The sequence below is a fragment of the Siphateles boraxobius genome, unplaced genomic scaffold, assembly GCF_051911475.1.
Source record: "Siphateles boraxobius isolate OS27281-9 unplaced genomic scaffold, OSU_SipBor_1 41, whole genome shotgun sequence".
Lineage (NCBI taxonomy): Eukaryota > Metazoa > Chordata > Actinopteri > Cypriniformes > Leuciscidae > Siphateles > Siphateles boraxobius.
Window position 1 is genome coordinate 23,148,509 of NW_027509042.1, and position 25,107 is coordinate 23,173,615.

At 36.5% G+C, this 25,107-nt stretch overlaps 1 protein-coding gene across 2 annotated transcripts in view; it reads left to right on the forward strand.

Moving 5' to 3' along the window:
* The window catches only part of usp43a (ubiquitin specific peptidase 43a), a 117,091-nt gene that overhangs the window by 31,637 nt on the left and 60,347 nt on the right, over positions 1–25,107 (forward strand). For both annotated transcript variants that reach the window (XM_077198994.1, XM_077198995.1), the window contains exon 3: positions 12,413–12,516. In XM_077198994.1, coding sequence (XP_077055109.1) covers positions 12,413–12,516 — 104 coding nt within the window. The remainder of the gene's footprint in view (positions 1–12,412; positions 12,517–25,107) is intronic.

Sequence of the window (25,107 nt, forward strand, 5' to 3'; positions counted from 1 at the left end):
TCAATATACAATATCTGTTTGGATAAAGCATTATCAAATAGATGCTCATAAACTGTGTGGAACGGAATATTTGGGAAACTACTGCAAGTATGGCCAGAAAAGCTCTGAATATGGACCATTTTTCACTGATTGGTGACCATTTAGAATCAAATTCAATTAATATGTATTGGGTTGCCCTGATATGAGTGCAAAATCTTCCACATTTAGATTTGTCTCCACATTAGCTCAGTTTTTATCTATAGAAACACCAGAAGTGATATGGGTTGAGCAGTGATGGATATTGATACAGAATTTTCAAATTTGATTTAGATTCTCAAGCTTTTGATTTGTTTTTTGATTCAATGTCGGTACACTTCAGTTACAATGGTTTGCTTAGATATTAAATAAATTCTCTCTCTGCTGTAAGTTATAAAGGGCAGTGTTTCAGATTGATTAAACCAGTAACAAATCTTTTTTTAAACTACCCATTAAAAGAACCTGCTCATTGTCATTTATTTCAGGAATCAGGCTACATTGATCACACCTTATGTTTCGTTTAAAAAAATACCTGACTCATTTAAGTCATTTGTTTGAGAATCAGACAACAGTGGTTGCGTTGTATGTTTGTTTGTGCATGCAGCCCACAAGGACAACTCAATAGAATGTTGTTTCTTGTCATTTTTTTCAGTCGACGCAAGTACTCATACCATGAGTAATTTTTAAACACCGTAGGGATAGACATCACATGATAACTCTTTCTTTCATTAATTCTTCCTGAAATTTGTCTTGTCTCTATAGCAATATATTACTATTGAAAATTAAAGTGGAAATGAAGCAGTCAGTCAAGCTTACATTTAGTAAATGGATTTCCACTCTATAATCAAACATTTTAACCATAAAAAAAGATGTTTTATTATAGTTTTTGTAGCAAGGTCACCACCATCTTGCAGTACTACAACTTGTGATGTCACAGGGTTGGTTGACTCTTATTATAGTTTCACTCCTGTTCTTTGATTTTTCTGATTAGTTGCTGTAATCATTACTAGTATTAATAGATAAACACCAAGTAGTTGACCAATAGAGGGCTCCAGTTCTATTTGCAAGGCAATTTTGGGTTGATAAAAAAATAGGCATACAAGTTGGTTAATTTTATTGCACGGAGTACAAAAGAATAAAAAAACATAATGGCTAGGTATCATGGCGTTGCGTTTGGAGATAATTCAACGTGTATGGCGTCCTGATTGGTAAAGGTGGAATCACGGTGAGAAATATGTATTCTCTGTTTCAGTGGCATGAGTTTTACTTAAAAAAATGACATCCTGGACCAATGCTATAGTGGCCTTCCTTTTGTATTCTGATTCCCTGTGGCTGACCAGTTTTCATCTTTTACCGTCTCTCATTATCTTTCACTCTCTGACTGTCTTCTACTGTCTGACCGGTTGTAGCTATAACAAAACATCCTTTTTTCGTTTAAATGGTTACATTCATAGTGCTTGTTATATAACTTTTTGATTAGTGGAAATCCATTTAGTAAATAATTTTAACTTTACTGACTGCTTTATTTCCACTTCAAAGCCATACTCTATATTTCTCAACATTGCCATTTAAATGACACAAAATTTGAAAAGTTGTATGGAATTTATTAATCATTGTTAATCTTACTAATTATATTGTTCACAGTGCATTAAGTAATGATGCAATATTTGATCTTAAAAATGTATTATTAAATGTTCAGATTACAATTAACTAAGGTTAATAAATGCTGTAGAAGTGTTGTTCATTGTTAGTTCATATTAACTTATATAGTTAACAAAAGGAAACTTAGTGTAAAGGGTTACACCATTTATATATTTTAAAGTAGGCATGGAATGAAAATTCACCATTGTAAATGCATGTTATAGATCTTATTGCAAATGATTCATCCAGGTCTATGTTTTTTTTTTAAATACATTTTAAAAACCTTCTAATCTTTAATCAAAATGGCATAATAAAAAAGTTTCATAATGACTTCACACGGTCAGGCATGTGCCCGAGACACTGTGGCACTGATATATTTGCTACACATAATACAAAAATAGCCTTAAAAAAGCCTTTAAAACTGTTTTTAAGCATTCTGTAAAGCTGCTTTAATGAGATTAGGAAAAAAGGTAGGAAAGTTTGGTAGGAAAAAGTTGTGATGGGAGAAAAAAAATATTTTTCAAAACTTTTGCGTTCCCTCGCAAAAACTGTTGTGAGCTCAGACAAACACTTCCTGTTTAATGTCCCGCTGGCAGTGTTTTAGACAGGTCCGTACCTAACAATGGAGCGTTTCATCGTGTTTGAACTTGGACTCAACCATAAATAAATGTGATCAGTGAGTGCTTAGGAGTTCAGTAAAGTTGGCAATATATTTACAGATTCGAATAACTCGTAATAACTTGTAAGCTGAACGTTGTTTAAACACAAATGACACCTATTTACAATCATTGTAACGTAGACAATGAGCTACAACCAAAATTTCCTTCAAAACAAGCTTTATAATATTGATCTCTATGAGCAGGCGGCTAAGAGACAAGTCCGAAGGGACCGTCTACAAAGTGCAAAACCCCAAAAAACTTTAAATAGTCATTAACTTCAATGTTACACACTGTAGTGTCACCAAATTTATTTTACACATCAATGGTCTCCTACTGGTCATACTGGAGCACTTAGTTTGATAACATGTGCTTTTGAATATTGAATATTTTTCATGATATAAAATGTGCAAAAGGGTTTTGTTTTTTGCACTTTGCAGCGGTCCCTTTTTTGGACTTGTCTCTCAGTCGCCTGCTTAGAGACCAAATTATATTATAAAACTTGTTTTGAGAAAAATTGGGTTGTGGCCCGTTGTCTATATAGTTTTATGTTTTGCTCACAAATATTTTGATCCGGGAAGTTCGAATCTGTAAATATATTGCCATCTTTACCAAACTCCTAAGCACCTACTGACCGCATTTCTTTATTTGAGTCCAAGTTCAAACTTACAAAGCTGTCTGAAACACTGCTAGTGGGACAACTAAACAGGAAGTGCCTGTCCGAGCTCTCAACAGTTTATGCGAGGGAACGCAAAAGATTTCCGTTCATTTTTTTCTCCTATCCCAACTTTTTTACACCACCACGTCCCTTTAGGGGCTCTGTAGAAACGTTGTGTATTGTGAAAGGTGCTTTAAAAAGAAATTTGACTTGACTTGCGGCCTGAAAACTCACATTGGCCACTCAAGTATGATTTATTGTGCCGTGGCCCTGAAGTTTCATTTGTGGCGGTAATGCTCCCCCGCTGCTGAAAAGTGATGTTGGAAACACTGATACAAGGAGCCTTCTAACCTTCTAACTTGGTATCCCATTAAAATAGGATCTGAGTAAAAGCTTGATCCATTCATAGTGTTAGGCAGAGTGAGTAAAGGCAGAAAGATCCTACTCTACTCTGTTCTTTGACTCAAGACATGCAAGCCAGGTAATGCAATAAAAGTCCCGGAATGTTTTTCAGCAGCTATGCTTGGGTATGAAAAGAGGTGCGTGACTTCTCTTAAATTACTAAAAACCCAGCAGATCAAAGCCTCTGGGAAGCCCTGAAAGCGAGTACAGAGACTAAGACGAACCAGAGAGAGAGATTGTGAATTGAAATGCAGAAATGGAAAAATGGAGAGATAGATAAAGTAACATATGGATAAACACATACAGAGATAGAGGGTTGTTAGAGTGAAATGCCTGTGAGTTTTTTTGTTTTTTTTTCCTGTCCTGTGAGTCCCAGTGTTTGCTGTGATACCGTAAGCCCCGGCTGAATAGCCTGAATTAGCAGCTGCTATATGTGTCTGAAAGAATAGCTGTGAGTCAGCCCCTTTCGTGCAAGACTAGCATTTCACCCCCCTTTACATGCCTCTCTGTCTGTTCCTCCATTCTCGCTGACCTCCCACCTTTCTTTTCACATGACTGTTGGTGCCGCCCAACTGATGGAAGAATAAAAGGTTCTTGGAGGTTTCTGGTAAAGAAAGTGCCCCATGCATCACTACAGAGCTGAAATCTCTATAGTTCTTAAATTCCTCTGATCACAGAGAAAAAGTTCTAAAGGACACCAATTAACTGCCCTTACTGGATTAAGAAAGTGGACTAACAACAGAGTTTTTGTTAGGGTTGATGTAGCCTATCAAATGTCTTAAACTTCCAATCAAATATAATAGATAATAATTAGATATATCAATACAAGTTATAATAGTATGATAAATAGTCTGGAACTACAACTAAAATGAATTATTGGTAATAAATACATTTTAATATTTTAATTTGTTTATATTTTTTCTTTGAAACCTGGCATGATTCATAATTCTTATGAAAAAATTTGCTTAAAGTGTGTGCTATATTTCTCCAATTCAATTTGATATTTTATTTTGTCATTTCATGCACTTTTGTCTGTCATTTAAGTGTACATCTTGGGGCCATTTTTTACCTATAATGGTGGCTTATTTGCTATGTGTATTGTGATTTTTCACTGGAACAACAAGAGTCTGGATGAAAGATGGAGCTATACTTGCATCTCAGACAGCTTTGTGTTCGGGACAAGGTTGATTTCTTGTCAACTTCAATGGTCTTTGTTCTTATTGTGAGAGACAGAAAAAGAGGGACGGAGGAAGCCCATGGCCCATAGTACTAACAAAAAATGTTTTAAAAGTTGTTCTCTGAACTGTTGACCAGTAAAGAATAGCTTTTATCAACTCTTGTAAAGGGCTGTACATATTTATAATGACTCATTCAGACACTTGGAGCAATGTTTCTGTGACAGGAGGTAAATGCTTGACGTGTTTCTGATTCATTTGTTGCAAGAATGTTTCAGGTGTTTTCATACTTGGACTATATAGAGGAATAGAGAAATAAGGCAGGACGCAGAGATCTGTGAACCTCAGTGGATTTCCTTACAAACAACAGTAGGCTACTCGCATTGTCCTCTGTGGGCAGACAGATGAATGTAGTGGATAAAAAGGATTTGTAAATTCAGCATGATTCATTTGCTTTTTATTACAGCCTATCCTTTATTTCATCTTAGTCCTTCCTTAACTTCTTTACAACGTCTCACCCTCCTCACAGCTTCTCCTTCACATCCTCACAATTTTTTTCCACACTTCCTCACAGCTCCTCCCTCACTTTCTTCCAGCTCTTACCTCTCTTCTTCAAAGCTCTTCTCTCTCTTCCTCTAAGACTTTCTGCCACAACTCTCTAAACTATATATATATATATATATATATATATATATATATATATATATATATATATATAAAAACAGTTTTGGGCAGGAATATATATATATATATTATATCTTCAACCACTAGATAAGTTGAATCTCTTCTGTTGAATCTCATTTGTATTAGAGTTCTGAAATGTCTTCTTAACAGGATAGATAATGGCACATCCATGATGTATCCAGATTTGTCCAGATTATCTTCCACTTACTCAACTCTTACCCAACTTTTTCATAGCTTCTACATCACTTACTCTTAACCCTGTTTTCTCTTCATCATAGTTCTTCTGTAACTTCTTCATTGCTCTTCATTGCCCTCTCTTCTTTATAAATATTCCCCACTTCCTGAAAGCTTTTCCTTTTGCTTCTCTACAAATCTTCCTCAATTTGTAACAACGCTTTCTTTTCTTCCTCACAACCCTGCCCCCACTTTCCTCACTTCATGTAGCCATTACCCACTTCCTCAACCATTTTCCCACTTCCTCACAGCGAGGGCTCTTCCTTGATTCCTTGCTTCCTTCCACATCTATTTCCCACTTTTTCACAGTTACTTCCCTACTTCCACAAAGTTCTTCTCCCACTTCCTCACAACTCTTTCCCAATTTCATCAATTCACTACTTCCTTAGGCCTCTTTCCCCACTTAACAGCTCACAGCTCTTCTCTTATTTTTGAACAAACAGCATTTACTTTCTGCATACCTGAATCTTTGAAATCATAATGTTAAAAAAAGTGACAAAAGCTTCCTTTATATGAGAGACTTGTTCTTAACTAAACTTAACTGAATCTGAAATGATTCACAGAAGACAGTGATGTCAAATAGACACATTTACTTGCATCTTCAGTGACTCTGCAGTGAATAATTAGGAGGACAGTCAATGTTAATAGCAGCAGTTCTTCTGCAAGGGTGAGTCCTTGGGCTGGAGTTTGTCTGCTGAATGAAACATTCTGATATATAATACCCATGAGTATCTGTGTGGTCTAGCATTTTCTATTGTTTTGCTGATGCTGGTGATGGGTATCTGTTTGACCTCATATCTCTTTAAAGGCAGTAACTCATTTAAACCTCTTCCCAAGTTCTGTGATAAGACAAACAGATTGGTACATAGACATGAGCTGCACCTTTATAGTAGTATAATGAAAACATAGTCTTGAATTTATTTTCTAACATATGGTAATCCGAGGTTTCTTTTTAACAACAAATAGTTGCTCTATTACTATAGATGTCTACTTTGTCTTTATCCTTTTGAAATGTGACATTTGAATTATTTCCAGTAATTTTGAGTGAACAAAAGTCTTAAACGGATCCCTGGGTATTAAGACTTGTATGGCTTAATACAACGTGAATTATGTCTCTTACTGAAATATGTTGTAGAAAACCCATGATTTACGTTAAAAAATATGTAGACAATGGGTGTCGTCAAATGTTTGCATTTGGTGAGCTACTGGCGCTACCTGTTGCTATTTTTTCACAACTCTGAAAAATAAATACTGATTTACATTTTATATTTACATTTATGCATTTGGCAGATGCTTTTATCCAAAGTGACTTACATTGCATTTCAAGGTACACATTTAATTTCTGATCAGTTCTTGCTTTCCCTGAGAACCGAACCCATGACCTTGATGTTGCAAGCGCCAACGCTCTGTTTGAGCTACATGATGCTTAGTAGGCTTCGTAATAATCTCTGTTGCATCAGGTTTATTCTCAGCACCCTCAACTACAATTGACAGGTTAACGTGTGGTTAGAAGCATAGTTTCTTGTTTGCATGACATGTGGACTCAATAAATCCTTATCTTGAGCCAAATAAGCAAGCTGACAATCAGTGCAATCTATGTCTTTTATTTAGAATAAATACAAATGTAATTTATGTCGTTTAGTTTGTCAAGAGATTTAAAGCATAGTTTTGGAAGAGTGCTGGATGTGCTCTGGAACGTAAGAACGACCCTATGATTGAATATAGAAATAAAGCAAAATAACTGAGAAAAATGAGAAATTGTCCTCAGATGCCATGTCTCTTATTTATAGCAAAACATCTAGCATTAATGCAATCTCAAACAGATTCATTAAAATAAGTTATTACTCCACCACTGCGTGACATCATTAACCAACTTGGTTAAATAACCAATTTGCGACAATACGGTCATGACTAGCAAGTGGGTTTCTTCAACGATGCATCGTACTATGGTAGTTAAGCAGCGAGTTACGTCGGTGTACGGGAAGTGCACCCCAGATCGATTTCATCAACTCCATGAAAACTTGTCTTCTTAATGAGACTAGATACTTCACCAATGGTGACTTACAATCAAGAGGGATTTTCTTGATAGGGGAAACCAATTTTCCATAACAAAATACCTCTTGCGCAAGGATTGTATAATTACATTGGACAGTATAACCTTTTTAGAAGGGCTACTTAAATGTAAAACAGGTACAAGTGAGCCATTCAACACGACGCCGCTTCGGATCATTTGCCTTTTCAACCGAATTCAAAAAAAGAAAAATTGCATTGTTCATCCGTGATGCTACAATCTCTCCCACCAGCACTGCTCCACACTACTCCATCTTTACTCCATGACGGCGGGTTGTTATCAAAATCATTGTGTTTTGGTTTATCATGCCGCCCTCCCCGCACAATGCTGGTTGCAGACTTGAACACCTTTAAATGCTAATAAAACGAAAAATGAAACGCACAAGAACAAACACACACAAAAAAAAGATAGAAAAGTTTTAGCACTCGCACTCACTCTCACCAGGCTCCGTTCACTCCCAGCATGCACTCTGACAGAGAGAGAAATGCTGCTCAGTCTTGTAACTGAGGCATCTATTCTTTGTTCTAAAGTCCAGCTTAAGTGGCTTTTGACCCAGTTTTGAGAAGGTGCTTCTTCGAGTGTGCACCGAAAGCTTGACAATTCAACTGATATGAATAAGGAAAGAGGCCACAGCCAGATTGAGAGTTTTGCTCCATATCTCTCTGTCTCTCCTTCTAATATACTGTATAACAGTTCTTCTCACAATGTTTCCTTTTTCGCTCAGTGCCTCAGTCTCAGTGTGAATATGGCATTGTTATCACCACTGTCTGACAGCACCCTTTCTGCCTTTTAGTTCACTAAAGATACTAGTTTATTTTGTGTGTTAAGGAATAAATTCATCTCCCTCTCTTCCAATATGGAAAGATTTTACGAAAGGACAGGTTTAATTCTGCAGTTAGGATTTGCATGAATGTCTTAAGCCCTGTTTGGAGAATTAGTTGTCCCAGGAGGTTAGGTAAATTTGTGTTTCACAGATGTACTTGACAAGATTTTATGTCAAGAAGCTGTCTGTTTATCCTTGCATAACCTTAGTAAAAACTTATGAAGCAAAATGATCAGAATTCTAATCCCATCAGGAAAAGAATGTCCGTGACTGCAGTATTTTATTTTTCTACAAAGCGTCTTCTGATTTATTTAGCCCAGGCTCATTAGAAAAACGTACCCGTGGCAACATTTTCGCTAAATGCAAAATACGTTGCACCGTTCATTTCATGACAGTTTCAAAGTGAAATGTCCAGCGAGTGGCGATAAAAGCGTATTTAGTTTTTTTCCGGAATAGATGAACGTGAATATGGCAACTTTTTACTCCGTTGGAGTTTGTACATATCACCGCAGTTCTGAATTGAAATGTCCAGTGATTGGCGCTAAAATGCTCCATTTTAAAATAACTTACACCTACACTAATCCCTAAACCTACCCGATAATGTTAACAAAAGCAAATGTGACATAAAAATACAATAGTAACCATGCCATTTTAGGTTGTTTTTGAACTCTTGTCTTTGAGCTCTTTTATCGTGACTCGTCTTTTACGGGATTCATACCCGAGCTCTCCAATTCACAAGTACAATTAGTATGTCTGTAAAACCTAATTGTGCAAGGAGCCACATGTAGTCTTTATAAATTCATAATCTGCCCCTGTAATCATAATTGTGTGTAAAAACGATTAAAAGTGCTTCCTGTTTTTACTGCCTCTAGTGTTAATTTCTGTTGGAAACTGCAGATATGTTAGTATTGGTACGTATTTTGCCTTTTGCAAATATTTTGCCACATTTTGACCATCTTTGAATGCCATAAAGCTAAATTTCTCGTTGCATTTGCTGGTGCATCTTCATTATAGGTTTAGATATTTTGTTTTTCTCTATCGATTTGACACATTTCTTCAAATGAATGTAGTTGCTCTCAAAACAATTAGCACATCAAACTAAACACACTCTTACTGCACTGCAGTGCTTATTCTAGTAATGCATTCATCAAAAATAAATGGCAACATCAAAACTACAAGTGTGTTCTCTGATTTGATAATAAATTCATCTGTAGATACACAAATACATGAATGAAAATACATGTTTTTCGTGTTCTTCAATCGCGTTCTTTAATCAAGAGTTTAGTTAGTTTTCGCCCCAAAACAATAAAATAAGTAAATAAATAAATATATACTGCAATCATTGAATCAATGAACTTGAAAGATCTTGTCTCTCATTTACATTTGGTCAAAGAATTTCATATATTTTCACGAGTCATGCATCGTGGGGAAAAAAAGCTGTGAATGTTAGATCCATCCTTGAGCCTCGACCTCTCCACAGGCCTCTTCCAGCGCTTGAGGAAGACTTGGTTGTTGTGATCATATTCTTTTCATCTCCAAGAGGAGAATGTGCTGGAAGGAACACCGTCCTGAAATGCGGGTGATGCTCAAACCACTCTTGGACCAGTGCTGAATGGTGAAATTGGAAATTGACCCAAACAACAAATTTCACTGAGGGAGTTTAAAATATTTAGAAGCCTTTCTGTGTTGTGGGACAGCAATGTGTGCCACAACACCGATTGAGTGCAGCATGTTGTCCAGGCAGGGACATTAACTGTGGCATAATGTTTATTTTGGGCTGAGCTCTCTGTCCATCTTCCTTCAAGGAAAGACCATAATTTATGGCATGCTCAATTAGGCTGGCTCTGATTTCATTTGAAACCTGTCTGTACCCTATCCTTCTACCTCTCCTCCTTCTTCTTACGTCTTGCTCTCCCCGAGTTTTATGAAATTATTTCTTTTAATTTAGATGAACTTAAGTTTAAGTGAAATGGCTGGGATGTCTATTTCCCCTCCATGCTTTGCTGATGGCACTCGAAAAGAAGAGTTAATGCTAAAATTAAGTCTAATATAATGGGGTTTTTTTGTGTGTGCAAGATTAATGTTAAGTGGGTGATTTAGTAGATTCATGTTTTTTTTTAGGCTAATTTAGAAGAATTTCTGTTAATGTTGGTTTTAGGATAGTTACCATCATGGTGACAAGTGGTGCATGCAGCTTAATCAACCTTTATTGCTGCACTCATACAGCAAGTGCTACTGTATAACAAACTATTGTTAACATGTTATCAACTTAGAATGTTAGCAAACTAACTTGTTGAAGCTAGCTAAGTTTTTACTAATAAAAGTGTTCTCATTGAGATTACATGAAAGTTTTAAGTTAAATGTATGAATTGGTGTACTCAAACATTTCAAGTTAAGAACAATTAAAATATATAAGTACAAAATAAAAATCTGCCAGTTCTGCTTACTTAAACTTTATTTTTTTTTAACTTGAGTTTTGCCAACTTATTCGGGTTTACAGAGGTACCATTGCCTTCCACTCAACCGTCTTTTCTCCCTCTACTCCTCTTTCTACATCCTCAGCTCTGTTTGCTTCTCCTAAATCCTCAACTCATCTCCTCTACCTATACAATCAATTCCTTTCCCTTCATCTCTTTCTACCTCTTCCACTGTTCCTCTCCCTCTTAATTTTACCCTTCCTCTATCCTCTCCAAAAACCTCTCACTCTTATACCTCTTCCTTTTCCCATTCTTCTTTTTTTATTTGTTTCTTTTCCCCTTTTATAGGTTTTTTGTAATATACTGTAGAGAGATGTGTAAACAATTAGGAATTTAGCTTTCCCTGTGTTGTGTGTATTAGTAACTCAAGAGATGTATTTGGGGCTAAATGAGAACATTGCAACTGAGAATTTAACTCCGTTGGTTGTTGTGTTTGGAAAAATGGTGCACAAATGATTTTTTTTAAACCAATAAAAAGAGCTGCAGTTGTTTTTTCCTGATATATTAAAGTTTTGGTTGGCTGTATGCCTACTGTGAAAACATTTGAAAATGTTGTGCAGTGTTTTGAGAAAATTATGCATGTGTTTTGTAATTTGCATGAAATGATGGAAAATGTACAACCTTTTTTGGACAATTACAAAGTGTTCAGGTTACGGTGTTAACTGTTTTGAGCACAGTGACCTGAGTTTGGAGAGATGTGTCAAATCGATTGAGAAAAACTGTAATTCCCTCCCTTTATACATGCATTATATTATAAAAAAAGTTATATATATTACTTTCCATAATGCCCACGTCCTGACTCTTCTACTTTAATTAAAAAAAACGAACCAATTCTGTAATAAGTCTTTAATAAGTACATGAAATGATAAAAATCCTCTCTTAATAATTCTAACTCAAAATATTGTAGGCTAACCACATCTTACCCTATTGATATATTGGATTATGGGGTCTGGCTCATAATTGGTGATCATTCTTCCCAAAGGTGTTCAAAAGGGGTTCAGGGCTGGGCTTTGTGCAGGCAAGTCAAGTTCTCAGTAAATCCACACTCAGTAAATCCCTACTTTATGTACCCTCACAGGGGCATTGTCATATTGGCACAGAAAAGGACCTTCCCCAAACTGTTGCAACACAATTTTCAAGAATGTCATTAATACATGAACCTGAAATTTACACATAAGAACATGGAAGGTTTAGATACAAAATCCAAAGAAATCTAGGCCCAAAACACACAACAGACATAAAATTCTAAGATCAAGTTTCTGAACTATAATGCAAATGAATTGTATCAATGTTGATGTGTTGTTGATGTATCTCCATAGTATAGAAATAAGATTTCCATGAATGAAAAACAAGTAACTGGCTATATCTGTCTCAGTTAGACATTAATTCATGACTGGTATCTCTCTAAATTCTGAAAAGGTAATTGAAACATTTGAATGCAATAAACATAAATGCTTTTTTAAAAACCCTCACTGTCTACCTTCCCTGTGTAAAATGTATTTTTCATCCCAAAACCCAATGTGAAAAACAACTAAATATATTTCTTCCATTCATTCCTTCTGCTTGCACCTCTCAGGATTCTGTGGAATTGGAGGAGAGTTCTTGCCCCGGCCCTGCAAACTCACAGCAGCCTGGAACTCGACACAGTTTCGTTCAGGAGCACTTCCAAGCTCAGTACAGGTTAGACACCCCTTAGTCTTTAATTTAAGATCAAGTCCGCCCTTCATTCGTCTGCCTGAGCTTTGAATTCTACCGGGACACTTCTGTGGTATTAGGCATCCTTGACTGTGTACTGTATACAGTATTTCATGTTATCACACTGTAGTAGCATGTAACAACCTGCATGCAATTATACATACAGCAAGATGGTAGTAGTGATGAGTAGATAGAATGGATGCACAATTTGGTCAAAAATCATTATTTTACAAATATTGTTGTCAACTGTAACATTAAACACATGTAAAGTTATGTCTCATATTATTGCTGTTTAGATAAAGGTTAAAAGAACAAAAAGCCCTAAAATCAAATCTCATGTTAAAAAAGGATGTTTGAAACTACATCTTGCAATCTATGGGTGCGTCTCATGTCCACTTATCAGGGAGTTGGACATTTTAAGGGCTGTCTTCCAAAAATGACAGCCCCACAATGCACTGTTAAAACCAGGAAGCATTGATGCCTGATAAATTGATAAATCATGTGAGCCAACTCACTACATATAATGATATACGATAAATGTTTTTTTAAGATCCAAACCATTATTTAATTATATTTCAGCATAAACATACATCGCTTGACAGGTAGTGAACAATCTAGCTAACATTTATAATTTTTTTATGTAACAAGCAAGGATGTTTTCATGTTGCCTGAAATAGTGTCCCAATGTGTAATGAGCCAACTGTCCTTACCAGTGGACAAATTCTGTACACAATGTACTGATTCATGACCTAGGAAGCTAGGGAGCTGATTGAGACACACCCTATGTCTTCAAATCCTAACTAATCACAATTGGCCAAAGAAATAGTGTTTAAAACATAAGTTTTAGTGGAAAAGTATTGATATTTTTTTTCCCCTCGGGCTAATAGTTTTGATTAAATGTGTCAGTGCAACCAAACTTCAAATCAGGTTCACAAAAATATGTTCGGAACTCCACGCAGCTCCTGTTTAACTCTCTTCTGGAAATAAATGACTTCTGGTCTGTTGATTATTGGAGATGGTGAAATGGTGCTTCAAGCTGTTGAAGCGAAACAGGAACAAAAAACCTGTGAATATGTAACAATGACTTCAATGAGCAAAATGTTGTTGGATCAGTGTCAGAGATAAACGCCTTGATGCAGTGTGACCTCGATTATATGCTTATGTCATTGTTATTTGAGAAGGCTGCTAGCATATGTACCTGTACTCGCGTGAGAGAGATCCATCTTCTGGTTTGCGAATAGCAAAAAAGCTAATTAGAAACGGTTGGCGGGATAAAATTTGCTAGATGATGTTGATGTAGCAATAGTAAATAGCAAATGTATTTACTTATTTTCGCCAGATCTAATTTTGGTAAAAACGGCCAGGTTTTGGTACCCATCCCTACATGTGAGCTCATGGTCTTTTTTAGTGTTTTGAGTATTTGTTGTAGGTTACAAACAGATCAGAGTGGCTGATTCAATTTGATCAACACAGCTCATGCAAACTATTTAATTGCGTTTTAATTAGATCACACAAAACATAGTAAGTCGAGTCACCTTTATTTATGTAGCGCTTTTTACAATGCAGATTGTTTCAAAGCACCTTTACATTGATAACAGGAAAATAATGCTACAAATAATGCAGTTTGTTTTGGCTGTACAGTAGCTCTGGAATTAGAAAATAGTGTCATTGTCCAGCTTAAGTAAGTTCAGTGATTCATTTCTAAAAAATTGTAAAAATCATCAGTTATTCATTTAGTTAACTTAAGTTCAATGGATTAGTTGAATACTAATTAGTAATATTTTTACCCCTATAATTCTTGTTGATTCTTGAAATATTTTTGTTAATGGTTTATTCAGACATCCATCAATGAAGAAAATGACTGGTTATCATCTGTACTGCAATTTGGCTGAGATTTTGTCTCACTTCATAGAAATGGGCCCATCCGGCACACGTTGTGTGAGCTCTCTAGAAAACAGCAGGGCTTCATGCTATTCACTGTCTCTCTCAGGCTGCAGGGCTGTTGAAACATCTGCGCCGGAACTTTCCGCAGAGTGAAAATGATCAAGTAATCCACAATGAAATCACACACTTTGCTATAGTGAATATACGTAAGCATTATTTTCACCTATTTCTGGTGTGACAAAGACCTTCTCGCCAACGGCATTTCTGCTTCTGCAATATGCAAATGCTGAATATTACGTTTTCAAGTGAGCAAAAGTTATTTGAGTAGGTTTAATTCGTTTTTTTTTTTTCCGATAAACGTTCTAAAGCATCAAATCTCTTTATAAATATTCCAATTTTTCCCAGCTTCATACCCACTCACATTTATACTACCAGAGCTCCTCAGAAAGTAGAAAGCCAGGTAGAGATGGACTCAGCAATTTTCTTCAATCTCGAGAAAAGCTTCCGCTTCTCAGAGAGTTCTTGATTTCATGGATTCATTTTGTAATTCCATTAACTATGTTGGTTGCTCTAACTTTGAAAACAGAATGACTACCTTTTGGATTGCAGCCTGCTTGTTTATTCATATAGCCACACAAACACTGCTGTGATATCTACTTTCAGCTTTTGTTTAATTAAGTCAATCTGGCTGTCAATTTGACATTACCTATAGTGGTTTATCTCTAAGATATGAAATGTTGGGAGACAAAACATGATGTGGTCATTAAAGTCTGGACTCTGAGTTTATCTGCAGCTACAAGCATTTCTTGTGACTTTGATTATAAAGATGGTTTTACAGTGCAGAAGTTTCAGACTTCTGTAGTTGTAATAATATGTTCTTGCCATGTTAGAGATGTGGTAGTGCAGGGCAGTGTATTGAATATTCACAATATTTTGTGATGATTTTGCTGCTATTTTACAGTTTAACAGTATCATGAATATTGGTATGATTTTAATGTTTTACTAAGTTTCAGAAAGACTGCATCATTAGATGATTACTAGATCATTCCTTCTTTGTCTTGCAGCTCATGAGTATACGTTTTAAAACAGAAGTATTATTAATGCCTCTTGTATAGCAAAAATTGTTTAAAAAATGTGTCTGAGTTTGGACAGTTAGCACTGATTCATGCAAATGTTTCATTTTCAGTAAATCGATTTTCTGAAATTCAGCAAGTAAATTCAATATTGTGGTATTTCACGTGATCACTCACATTTTTACGGTTTCATGGGGCAGTTTAAAATGTTTTAGTAAAATGTACATTATGCTGGTAAATACAATTACCGGTATAAAAATATAATAAAATTATACATATAAATATAATAATAGAATTGCAAATATAATTATATAAATAAAATTATACAAATACTACAGTATTAATAGCATTCTTCATCTTCATTTATTGGTAAACAACATTGTGAAACTACTTCACCTTTGACTTCAATGTCTGTTTGGTTAAAATGATTGAAAAAACAAAACACTTGTTTGAGAATTGATACATAAAAACCATGATATCTATTGAATATTATAGTTAGAATGAAAAGCCAAGATATGATTTTGATATAAATACAATAGTTGCTTAATTATCTTACTTAGAAACTTACTTAGTACTTAGGAATGTTGGCTTCTTTGCACTTTATTCAAACTTTTTATTAAAAAAACTGTTTATTAATTATTTTGTATGCATGTTGTGAAGTTGTGCCTGAAGTGTAAAACTAATGTATGTGTTTTATGTTTCAAGTGGATTATTTGTCATGATGCAATGAAACACACCAAATTGCTTGGACGTCTTTTTTGGCCAAGTGGTCATACCAAGCTTGCACTCATTCCCAGCATATAATTTAATCACTATGTGGGAGGTATTAGCTATATTATTATGTTATTTTGTGGGTTTTAGTGAAAATGGCCAGATGGAAGGAGCTGTCCTCTGCGACCAAGGAGGATATTGTTAAAATAACTAAATCCGGTCAATCAGTTTTGGATATTGCTCATGTGCTGGATGTAAATGGTCACAATATCCGTAGAATTATTTCAAAGCACAGTGACACCACTACAATGCAGAATGTAAAGTGCTGTGGCTGGTCAAGGAAGACCAGATATATATATATATATATATATATATATATATATATATATATATATATATATATATATAGCTTCATGCATTAATTTTATCAACACTTGAATGTGGGTAAGTTTCGCTAAAAAAAATACTTTTTTTGTTTTGTTTTTTAAAGCTGGAAAAAAATTGCATTTTTGTCAAAGACTCTGTACGAATTGGATTTAGAATGATGATCAAAACATGGAGTAGATTGCTTCCATCAACACCCTCAAAGCTTAAACTGCACTATATCTCTCTCTGGGTCGATTTCTTTCTGTAACATTAGACAGTTTTGGTTTAATACACTGTTTAGTTTCTGATGATCACATTATTTTACATGTGCATAAGCAATACTTCTATTGTTTGTTTCTGATGCTTCTTCATCTGTTTTGATCAGAAGAATCTGTACTCTTTCAGAATATGTGTAATTGCACCACCCTACGGTATACCAGTGAAAACAGGGATTGCCGGAAAATACCGTCAATGGCAGGGAATAGCTGTCTCAAAAATGCTGTAAATAGTGAGGAAAGAGTTAATACCAAATGCATACATGACGCAATTAAGCACGGCAGGGGAAACACAATGGGATTGGTGACCCATGTCTGCAGCAGGTGTTAGAAGGATATACAAAGTTGCTGGCTCTTTGAAAATGGACCAATACTTGAAGATCATACTGAACAAAATATTGTAAAGTATGGATGATCTGTTTGGAGAGAATGTGTATTTTCCAACATAACAATCTCAAACACTTTACAAATGCAACAAAGTTATTCTAAGCATTAAGAAGTGGCCTCCTCAGTCCCCTGACCTTAAAGCCATGGAAAACCTTTGGGAAATGATATGCCTGAATTGTGATTAGTCATGCAGGGCATCCAATGAAGCTCAACTTTGGGAAGAACTTAAGGAGGATTGGAAAGAAGTTAAGCATGACACATGCACAAAGTTTAGCGAGTTAATACCCAGCAGAATGGCTGCTGTAATCAAAAACAAGGGAAAACCAACAAAATATTATTAACTGATTACATTGTAGTCAATGTATGCTTTATTTCCTGTGAGCTTTTTGTTTTTCTATGCATTGTTTTTGCATGATTGGCTGCTATTAAACCCATATTCCATAATATGGAGATTGCCCTCTTTGCCAATTTTTTTAAATTAATTTATTTTAATTTTTTATTTTAATACCTTAACCAAATTTAGTGTATTCCTCTTCCCAATATATGATACTCCTCATATTGTGATTGTTTAATCGAGCCTGAAGGGTCATTAAAAGCAAATGTCCCCTCCGGACATGACTTTTGGCCACTGTTGTATATCAGGTTCTGCTTCAGCTGCAGTAGATAATGGAAAGATAGGCACATATGGTTATCTACCGTCTCACTTGCAAAAGGATTGCGGTGTTGATAACAAAGCTAAGTTTGGTTGCCATATTAAAAATAGTTTTTAACTACATATCAGCTAGATGACTTGATGTATTGGACTGCACAAATATATTGCAACCCCTGATGTTGCTAAAGTATTGACTAGGAGTTTGGAGGACCTTGTGTTGATTTATTTAGAAGCCCAGTTGGTTTTAAAAAAGAACAGACTTTGTGTTTCCTTAGGCATGGTTTCATTTTGCTCTCTTTGGATTGTTTTGACTGCTCTTCTTCTTCTTTTTTTTCATAGAATATATATTTTTTCTCCCTGGTGATAAAAGTGAATAAACCGGGTAAGACTCTTTTTTTTTAGAAAAGAACTACATGTCCTGGACTGAGGTCGTAGCCTCTTTTTTTTTGGGGGGGGGGGAACAGTTCCATCTGCTCTGTTGTTGACTGGTTCTGAGTTCCTGTTCTGCCAAAGCCTTTCACTGCAGATTGAGTGAAGGCTACTGAATGCTTATGAAACAGAAATTTTAAATGGATGTACTTGTCGCTCTTTCACATCCAATTAAAATGGATAATGATCAAGTCACACAACATTCAGGCCTGGTTCCAGAATTAAATCACTGAGGGTGTTTCTGAAATTACTGAGGGTGCTCTAGTAAAGTACAGATGTAGGCCAAAATCCCTATCAAGGAAAGTCTATTCACTCGGCGGCCATATTTGCAATGCCTCCAGGCAGGTATTTCGGGCATCCAAGACCAAGTCCCATCTGGGGGATTCCTGAAATCTCAAAAACTCAGACTCAGAATAAACTTTGTGTTTCCAAAATCTCAAAAAATGCTTGGCGAACTTAAATTTCAAATCAGCAACAAAATATGACATGAACTGTCCCATAAATGTTGTTTCTTATGCTCAAATAGCGTTAAATAAACTAGACAGACTAGACAAGCTAATGCGCATGTGCAGTCATAAGCCCGAGTCTCAGGTTTCTATGGGAACCGGAGCTTTTAACGCAGCTGCAATGCATTACCAATCAGCGACTGCCTATTTTACTTAGAAGGCGGAACGTATTCTGCCATATTGCTTGTTGCATTTTCTCCCATTCATAAGTAATAGGAGGTAGCAGTCTTTCTATATCTATAGTCTTTGTGTTGGCTAAGCAACGGCTCCCCCATAGTGCAGTTTACAGTGAGACATTTAAGATTGGTTACAAGTCATCACTTTTGCCAATAACTGGAATAGAATTTTTTATTAGTCTATTAGTCTGCCTTTTCATTGCTTTAATGCGTTACAATTTTAACATGTCATATTATACCTGTCCTGTGCAGAGTGAATCCAGCAATTATATGTAGATTTCACTTCCGAAACTTTGTAGCATGCAATTGACCCTTCGCAAAGACCCGCCCCCCTTAGTTACTGTCGCTATGTCCGACAAGCTACGCCGCTCTCACGCACACACCATGTTCTCACGCAGTGAAAAATACATCGCGGATCAGAGAGGAGACTGGCAATACGCTGACAGACAGGACAGACCAGGTTATTTTTTGGTTACTTTTGATATTAAACATATTAAACAAAGTCTCACCTTTCAAATTTGGTCATTTTTAAAAAGAAATTTAAACAATAAATACCGTTTTGTGGATCTTTAATGTGTCGTGACAGATCGCTGTAGAGCCTCAGTTAAAGCTGCTCGTGAACCGATCATCTCTTCCTTCTAGTTCATTTATAGCATCAAATAAACATGAATGAACATAAGAAGGAATGTTGTTTTAACCGCGGAAAGGCGTCAGTATATTCAGTTTTTCAAGTTCAAATCCTCCCATGTTAATCTACTAACTCTCCTGACTGCTTTGTCGGACAAAATGGCGGATGGCGAAGTATGATTGGTCGGATCACCTGTCAATCAAGCTCCCTGCGAAGGGTCAATTGGCCTTCGGTTCCTCTTAGTAGCATAAAAAAAACAATGGTTTTATTCAGTTGATTATAGGCTGTAGCCTCGAAAGCGTGCCAAGACCGCTCCCTTTGCAATCACTAAAACGCCGTTGCTTTGTCACAGTCATCTCACAAAGTTCCGTTATAATCAATTAAGCTGCCAACATTTCACAATAAATCTCTTACTTACATCGTGTCTACCCTTTGTTTGTTAATGAGAGGTTTCGCGAGCCTGCACAACTCAGCACTGAATAACAACTCTGGCGTTTTGAGCAGTGAGTGGATACTGACTAACTTAAACACCTCTGATTGGTCTGATTGCGTTCAAGAGATCAACAACTATGTCTGTGATTGGCTACTTTGCTCACCGCTGCAAAAACATGTTGTAAATAGATACATTTGACGTTCTCCAGAGCACAAAAATGCATATGCACTGGAGCGTTTGCCAAATCTGTTTCGCCAATATATTATTACAGTATCAATTGAGGGTGCTCTTGCTTTGTGTTTGAGGGTGCTTAGCACCTTCTACCACCCCCATAGAAAAGGGCATGACTACAATAAATCTGTTGAAGACATATGATAGCTTTGTGTTAGAATTTTTTTTTCTTCTTGTAAGTTGCTTTTCATTCTTTTGAGTTGGATCTTTTCACTGGCTCATTCAGTTCACAAAACTGATCTGAATAATCCGTTCATGGATTGGACTCATCCGGTTCTCTAACTCATTAACTGTTTTTCAATCACCCTGTTTTTATGCACATTTTGAAGTATCACACAAAGTTGACGATAAGTAAACGAAGTCGTATGCTCACTTGAGGTGGTTTTTAAATTCTGCGAAAAAGAGTTAATGCAAATAATGGGTGATGGAAACACATCTGCCGAATAAATTCTGACGTATATAGCGAACGTGTCCGCTGATGGTGTTTTATTTACTGTTGGTTAGGTTACCAATACCACCGTCATCCGCTCAAACAACTTGATGGAAACGCACCCTAATTCACATTTGTTTGGGGGGGGGTTCTTCCTTTTTTTGCAAACTTTGAAAAAGATTCGCTTCACGTTTGGATGGAAACCAAGCTATTGACTCATTGATCCAATTGCAGTGCTAACTTACTGGAGGGGAAGATAATTTAGTGTTCCACGGAAGAAAATAAGTCATGTAGGGTTTGAAACAAAATAAAAGTAAATAATACATGGCTGTCAAACTGGAGGATCACTGTCCTGCAGATTTTGGCTTCAACCCTAATTAAACACACCTGAACCAGCCTCCTGAAGGTCTTCAGGATTACTAGTAATATCCAGGCAGGTGTTTTGGAGCTGGTTGGAGCTAAATCCTGCAGGACAGGGGCCCTCCAAGAGCGGAGTTTGACACATGTCAAATAATGACATGAAATATAGCACAAAAGTCATGTGCACTATCCCTTTTTGGTGTATTTTTAAGTCTTCTGAAGCTGTTTATCTTCACTTCTACTGCTACTCTCAAATCAAATACAGTATGCTGCCAAGGCTTGGATAACAACAAAAAAGTCAGGACATCAAGCTTGCATTGAAAATCGTGCCCCAATCTTGTTTCTAGTCAAGGGACACCATTGGTTTTCATATCAAAATACACAATATTAAAATTATGGAGGTGAGATCATGGCAAGCACAAGATTATCAGTAAATAATAACATACATTTTGGCCTGTTCTCACACAAAGCTATTGTATGGATTCAGAAGGCTTAGAATATAGTGCATGAGTTGTATGGAATACATTTACAGTGATTTTACAGTATACATTTTATTTGTTTTTTTGGAGTATGAAAGTTTTTTTCACTTTGAAGTTGAAGTATGGAAAATATCAAAAGTATATATATTAATATATATATATATATATATATATATATCTAATATATATACAGGTCCTTCTCAAAAAATTAGCATATTGTGATAAAGTTCATTATTTTCCATAATGTAATGATAAAAATTAAACTTTCATATATTTTAGAATCATTGCACACCAACTGAAATATTTCAGGTCTTTTATTGTTTTAATACTGATGATTTTGGCATACAGCTCATGAAAACCCAAAATTCCTATCTCAAAAAATTAGCATATTTCATCCGACCAATAAAAGAAGTGTTTTTAATACAAAAAAAGTCAACCTTCAAATAATTATGTTCAGTTATGCAATCAATACTTGGTCGGGAATCCTTTTGCAGAAATGACTGCTTCAATGCGGCGTGGCATGGAGGCAATCAGCCTGTGGCACTGCTGAGGTGTTATGGAGGCCCAGGATGCTTTGATAGCGGCCTTAAGCTCATCCAGAGTGTTGGGTCTTGCGTCTCTCAACTTTCTCTTCACAATATCCCACAGATTCTCTATGGCAGGCCAATTGAGCACAGTAATACCATGGTCAGTAAACCATTTACCAGTGGTTTTGGCACTGTGAGCAGGTGCCAGGTAGTGCTGAAAAATGAAATCTTGATCTCCATTAAAGCTTTTCAGCAGATGGAAGCATGAAGTGCTCCAAAATCTCCTGATAGCTAGCTGCATTGACCCTGCCCTTGATAAAACACAGTGGACCAACACCAGCAGCTGACATGGCACCCCAGACCATCCCTGACTGTGGGTACTTGACACTGGACTTCAGGCATTTTGGCATTTCCTTCTCCCCAGTCTTCCTCCAGACTCTGGCACCTTGATTTCCGAATGACATGCAAAATTTGCTTTAATCCGAAAAAAGTACTTTGGACCACTGAGCAACAGTCCAGTGCTGCTTCTCTGTAGCCCAGGTCAGGCGCTTCTGCCGCTGTTTCTGGTTCAAAAGTGGCTTGACCTGGGGAATGCGGCACCTGTAGCCCATTTCCTGCACACGCTTGTGCACGATGGCTCTGGATGTTTCTACTCCAGACTCAGTCCACTGCTTCCGCAGGTCCCCCAAGGTCTGGAATCGGTCCTTCTCCACGATCTTCCTCAGGGTCCGGTCACCTCTTCTCGTTGTGCAGCGTCTTGCCACACTTTTTCCTTCCCACAGACTTCCAACTGAGGTGCCTTGATACTAGAGCCCGAAGCCATTTGTTTTGAGAATAATGGCTGGCTGATGAAGTTATTGGCTGGCTAGCCGGCTCAGCCAAAACCTAAATGGCTGCTGCAGCCGCCAAACTTTTCATAGCTGCAAATGGCTGAAGCTGCCACTTCATGTCTACAGATGTCTATGTTATACTGATTTACTAGATCTCAATATTTCCAAGCAATGCATGGCTTACACTATATTTCTACAAAATGCAATACAATGTAATAAAGAAAACACCAGATTTTACTTTCACAACGTATGTACATATTTATTTTGTAGTCTGATCGCGGAGAAGTACGTTATGTTGATTAAGAACGCAAACTTTTGTTGAATTTATGAGAAATCTACAGACGCAAACAGACGAAGTGTAGTAAAATAAAGACCTAAATGTGTATTTCGGACTTTTTTTCACCACAAGTCTGTAAGAAGACATGGAAGACAAATATCCAAAAATCTCAAAATTGACCAGTAAAAAAAAAACGATGTTTTTGCCTGCCGTGTCTCGCCTTAATATAAACACACACTGTTATCAGTATTATTTTGGACAAAGTTTTGCACATTTCACTTCAATGTACACTGAAGCATGCGTCGTGAATTAGCAATGTGGAAACGGTGGTTTGTTACTGCAGTAATATCACGTTCAGTGCTATAAATCTCTCCGTTCCAGAATATTTGGTTCATAACATCATATCTTTGATTCAGGTGTTTGTGCAACCGTGCCCTGAAGATTTAACAAAAGTCTGGCTAGGCCTAAGTTAAAAAAAAAAGTAAGTAGGAATTAGCAAAGTATGTGAGAAGTGAGATCAAAATTACCTTGCTTGCTTCTTTCCGCCATTTCACCTCAGTGCGAGAAAAAAATGCATCGCTTCTTCTGTACGGAAAACGAGCAATTTTAATTGGTCGTCAATTCACAGTGAGTCTGTGTATCGTAGCAACGAGCACAAGACTGTGCCGTTATGAATCCAGTGGGAAAATAGATCTCGTGTATTGTTTATATATTCGTGTCGTGTGTGTATGTCTCTATGTGATAGAATTATTATTTGATGCAAATAATTCTAGCCAGCTCAGCCAAACTTTATCAGATGGCGGCTCAATTTGGCTTACGAAATTATTGGCTGGCGGCGGCTGAAATTCTAAATGGCGCAAATGGCGGCGCCTGGCGGCGGCTTCGGGGTCTACTTGATACAGCACTCTGGGAACAGCCTATTTGTTCAGAAATTTCTTTCTGTGTCTTACCCTCTTGCTTGAGGGTGTCAATGATGGCCTTCTGGACAGCAGTCAGGTCGGCAGTCTTACCCATGATTGCGGTTTTGAGTAATGAAACAGGCTGGGAGTTTTTAAAAGCCTCAGGAATCTTTTGCAGGTGTTTAGAGTTAATTAGTTGATTCAGATGATTAGGTTAATAGCTCGTTTAGAGACCCTTTTCATGATATGCTAATTTTTTGAGATAGGAATTTTGGGTTTTCATGAGCTGTATGACAAAATCATCAGTATTAAAACAATTAAAGACCTGAAATATTTCAGTTGGTGTGCAATGAATCTAAAATATATGAAAGTTTAATTTTTATCATTACATTATGGAAAAAAATGAACTTTATCACAATATGCAAATTTTTTGAGAAGGACCTGTATATATGTGTATATATATTTTTTTTTTGTGTGTGTGTGTATATGCCTTGTACAAATAATAGCATAGGTTTGGAATTATGTGAGAGAGACCTGTTCTAGTTTACCTGCATTCTTTGATCAAAGAGAGTTCAAGTACCATCAGCCGTTATTAGCAGGCTCATGAAGAATATGCAGTACCCCCATAGAGAAATATTTGTCATTCAGATTCCACACGTCCTGCCCCCCTGTGTGTGTTTGTTTCAAACTTTGGATACTATGATTATGTTTTCAGCTGCCAATCAGACAAAATGTAATTCTAGAGATCCCATTTAGGCTTTTATTTTAGTCCCATAAAACAAACACAAAAACAGCAACTGGGTAATTCTAAAATGATGCATTGTAGCACAGTCATTTATATCTAAGACTAAGTGAAGTTGACAGTTTGTTTAACAATGTACTATGGGAAATGAATGAAAATGGAAAAACAAAATAACCTCATTGTATTTAGATCAAAGCACTGCAATAGAACAAAGTGGTTTGACTTTCTTTTGTAAAATTATTGTAATTATCTCTCATGAGAATGACATTCACTGGATTAAC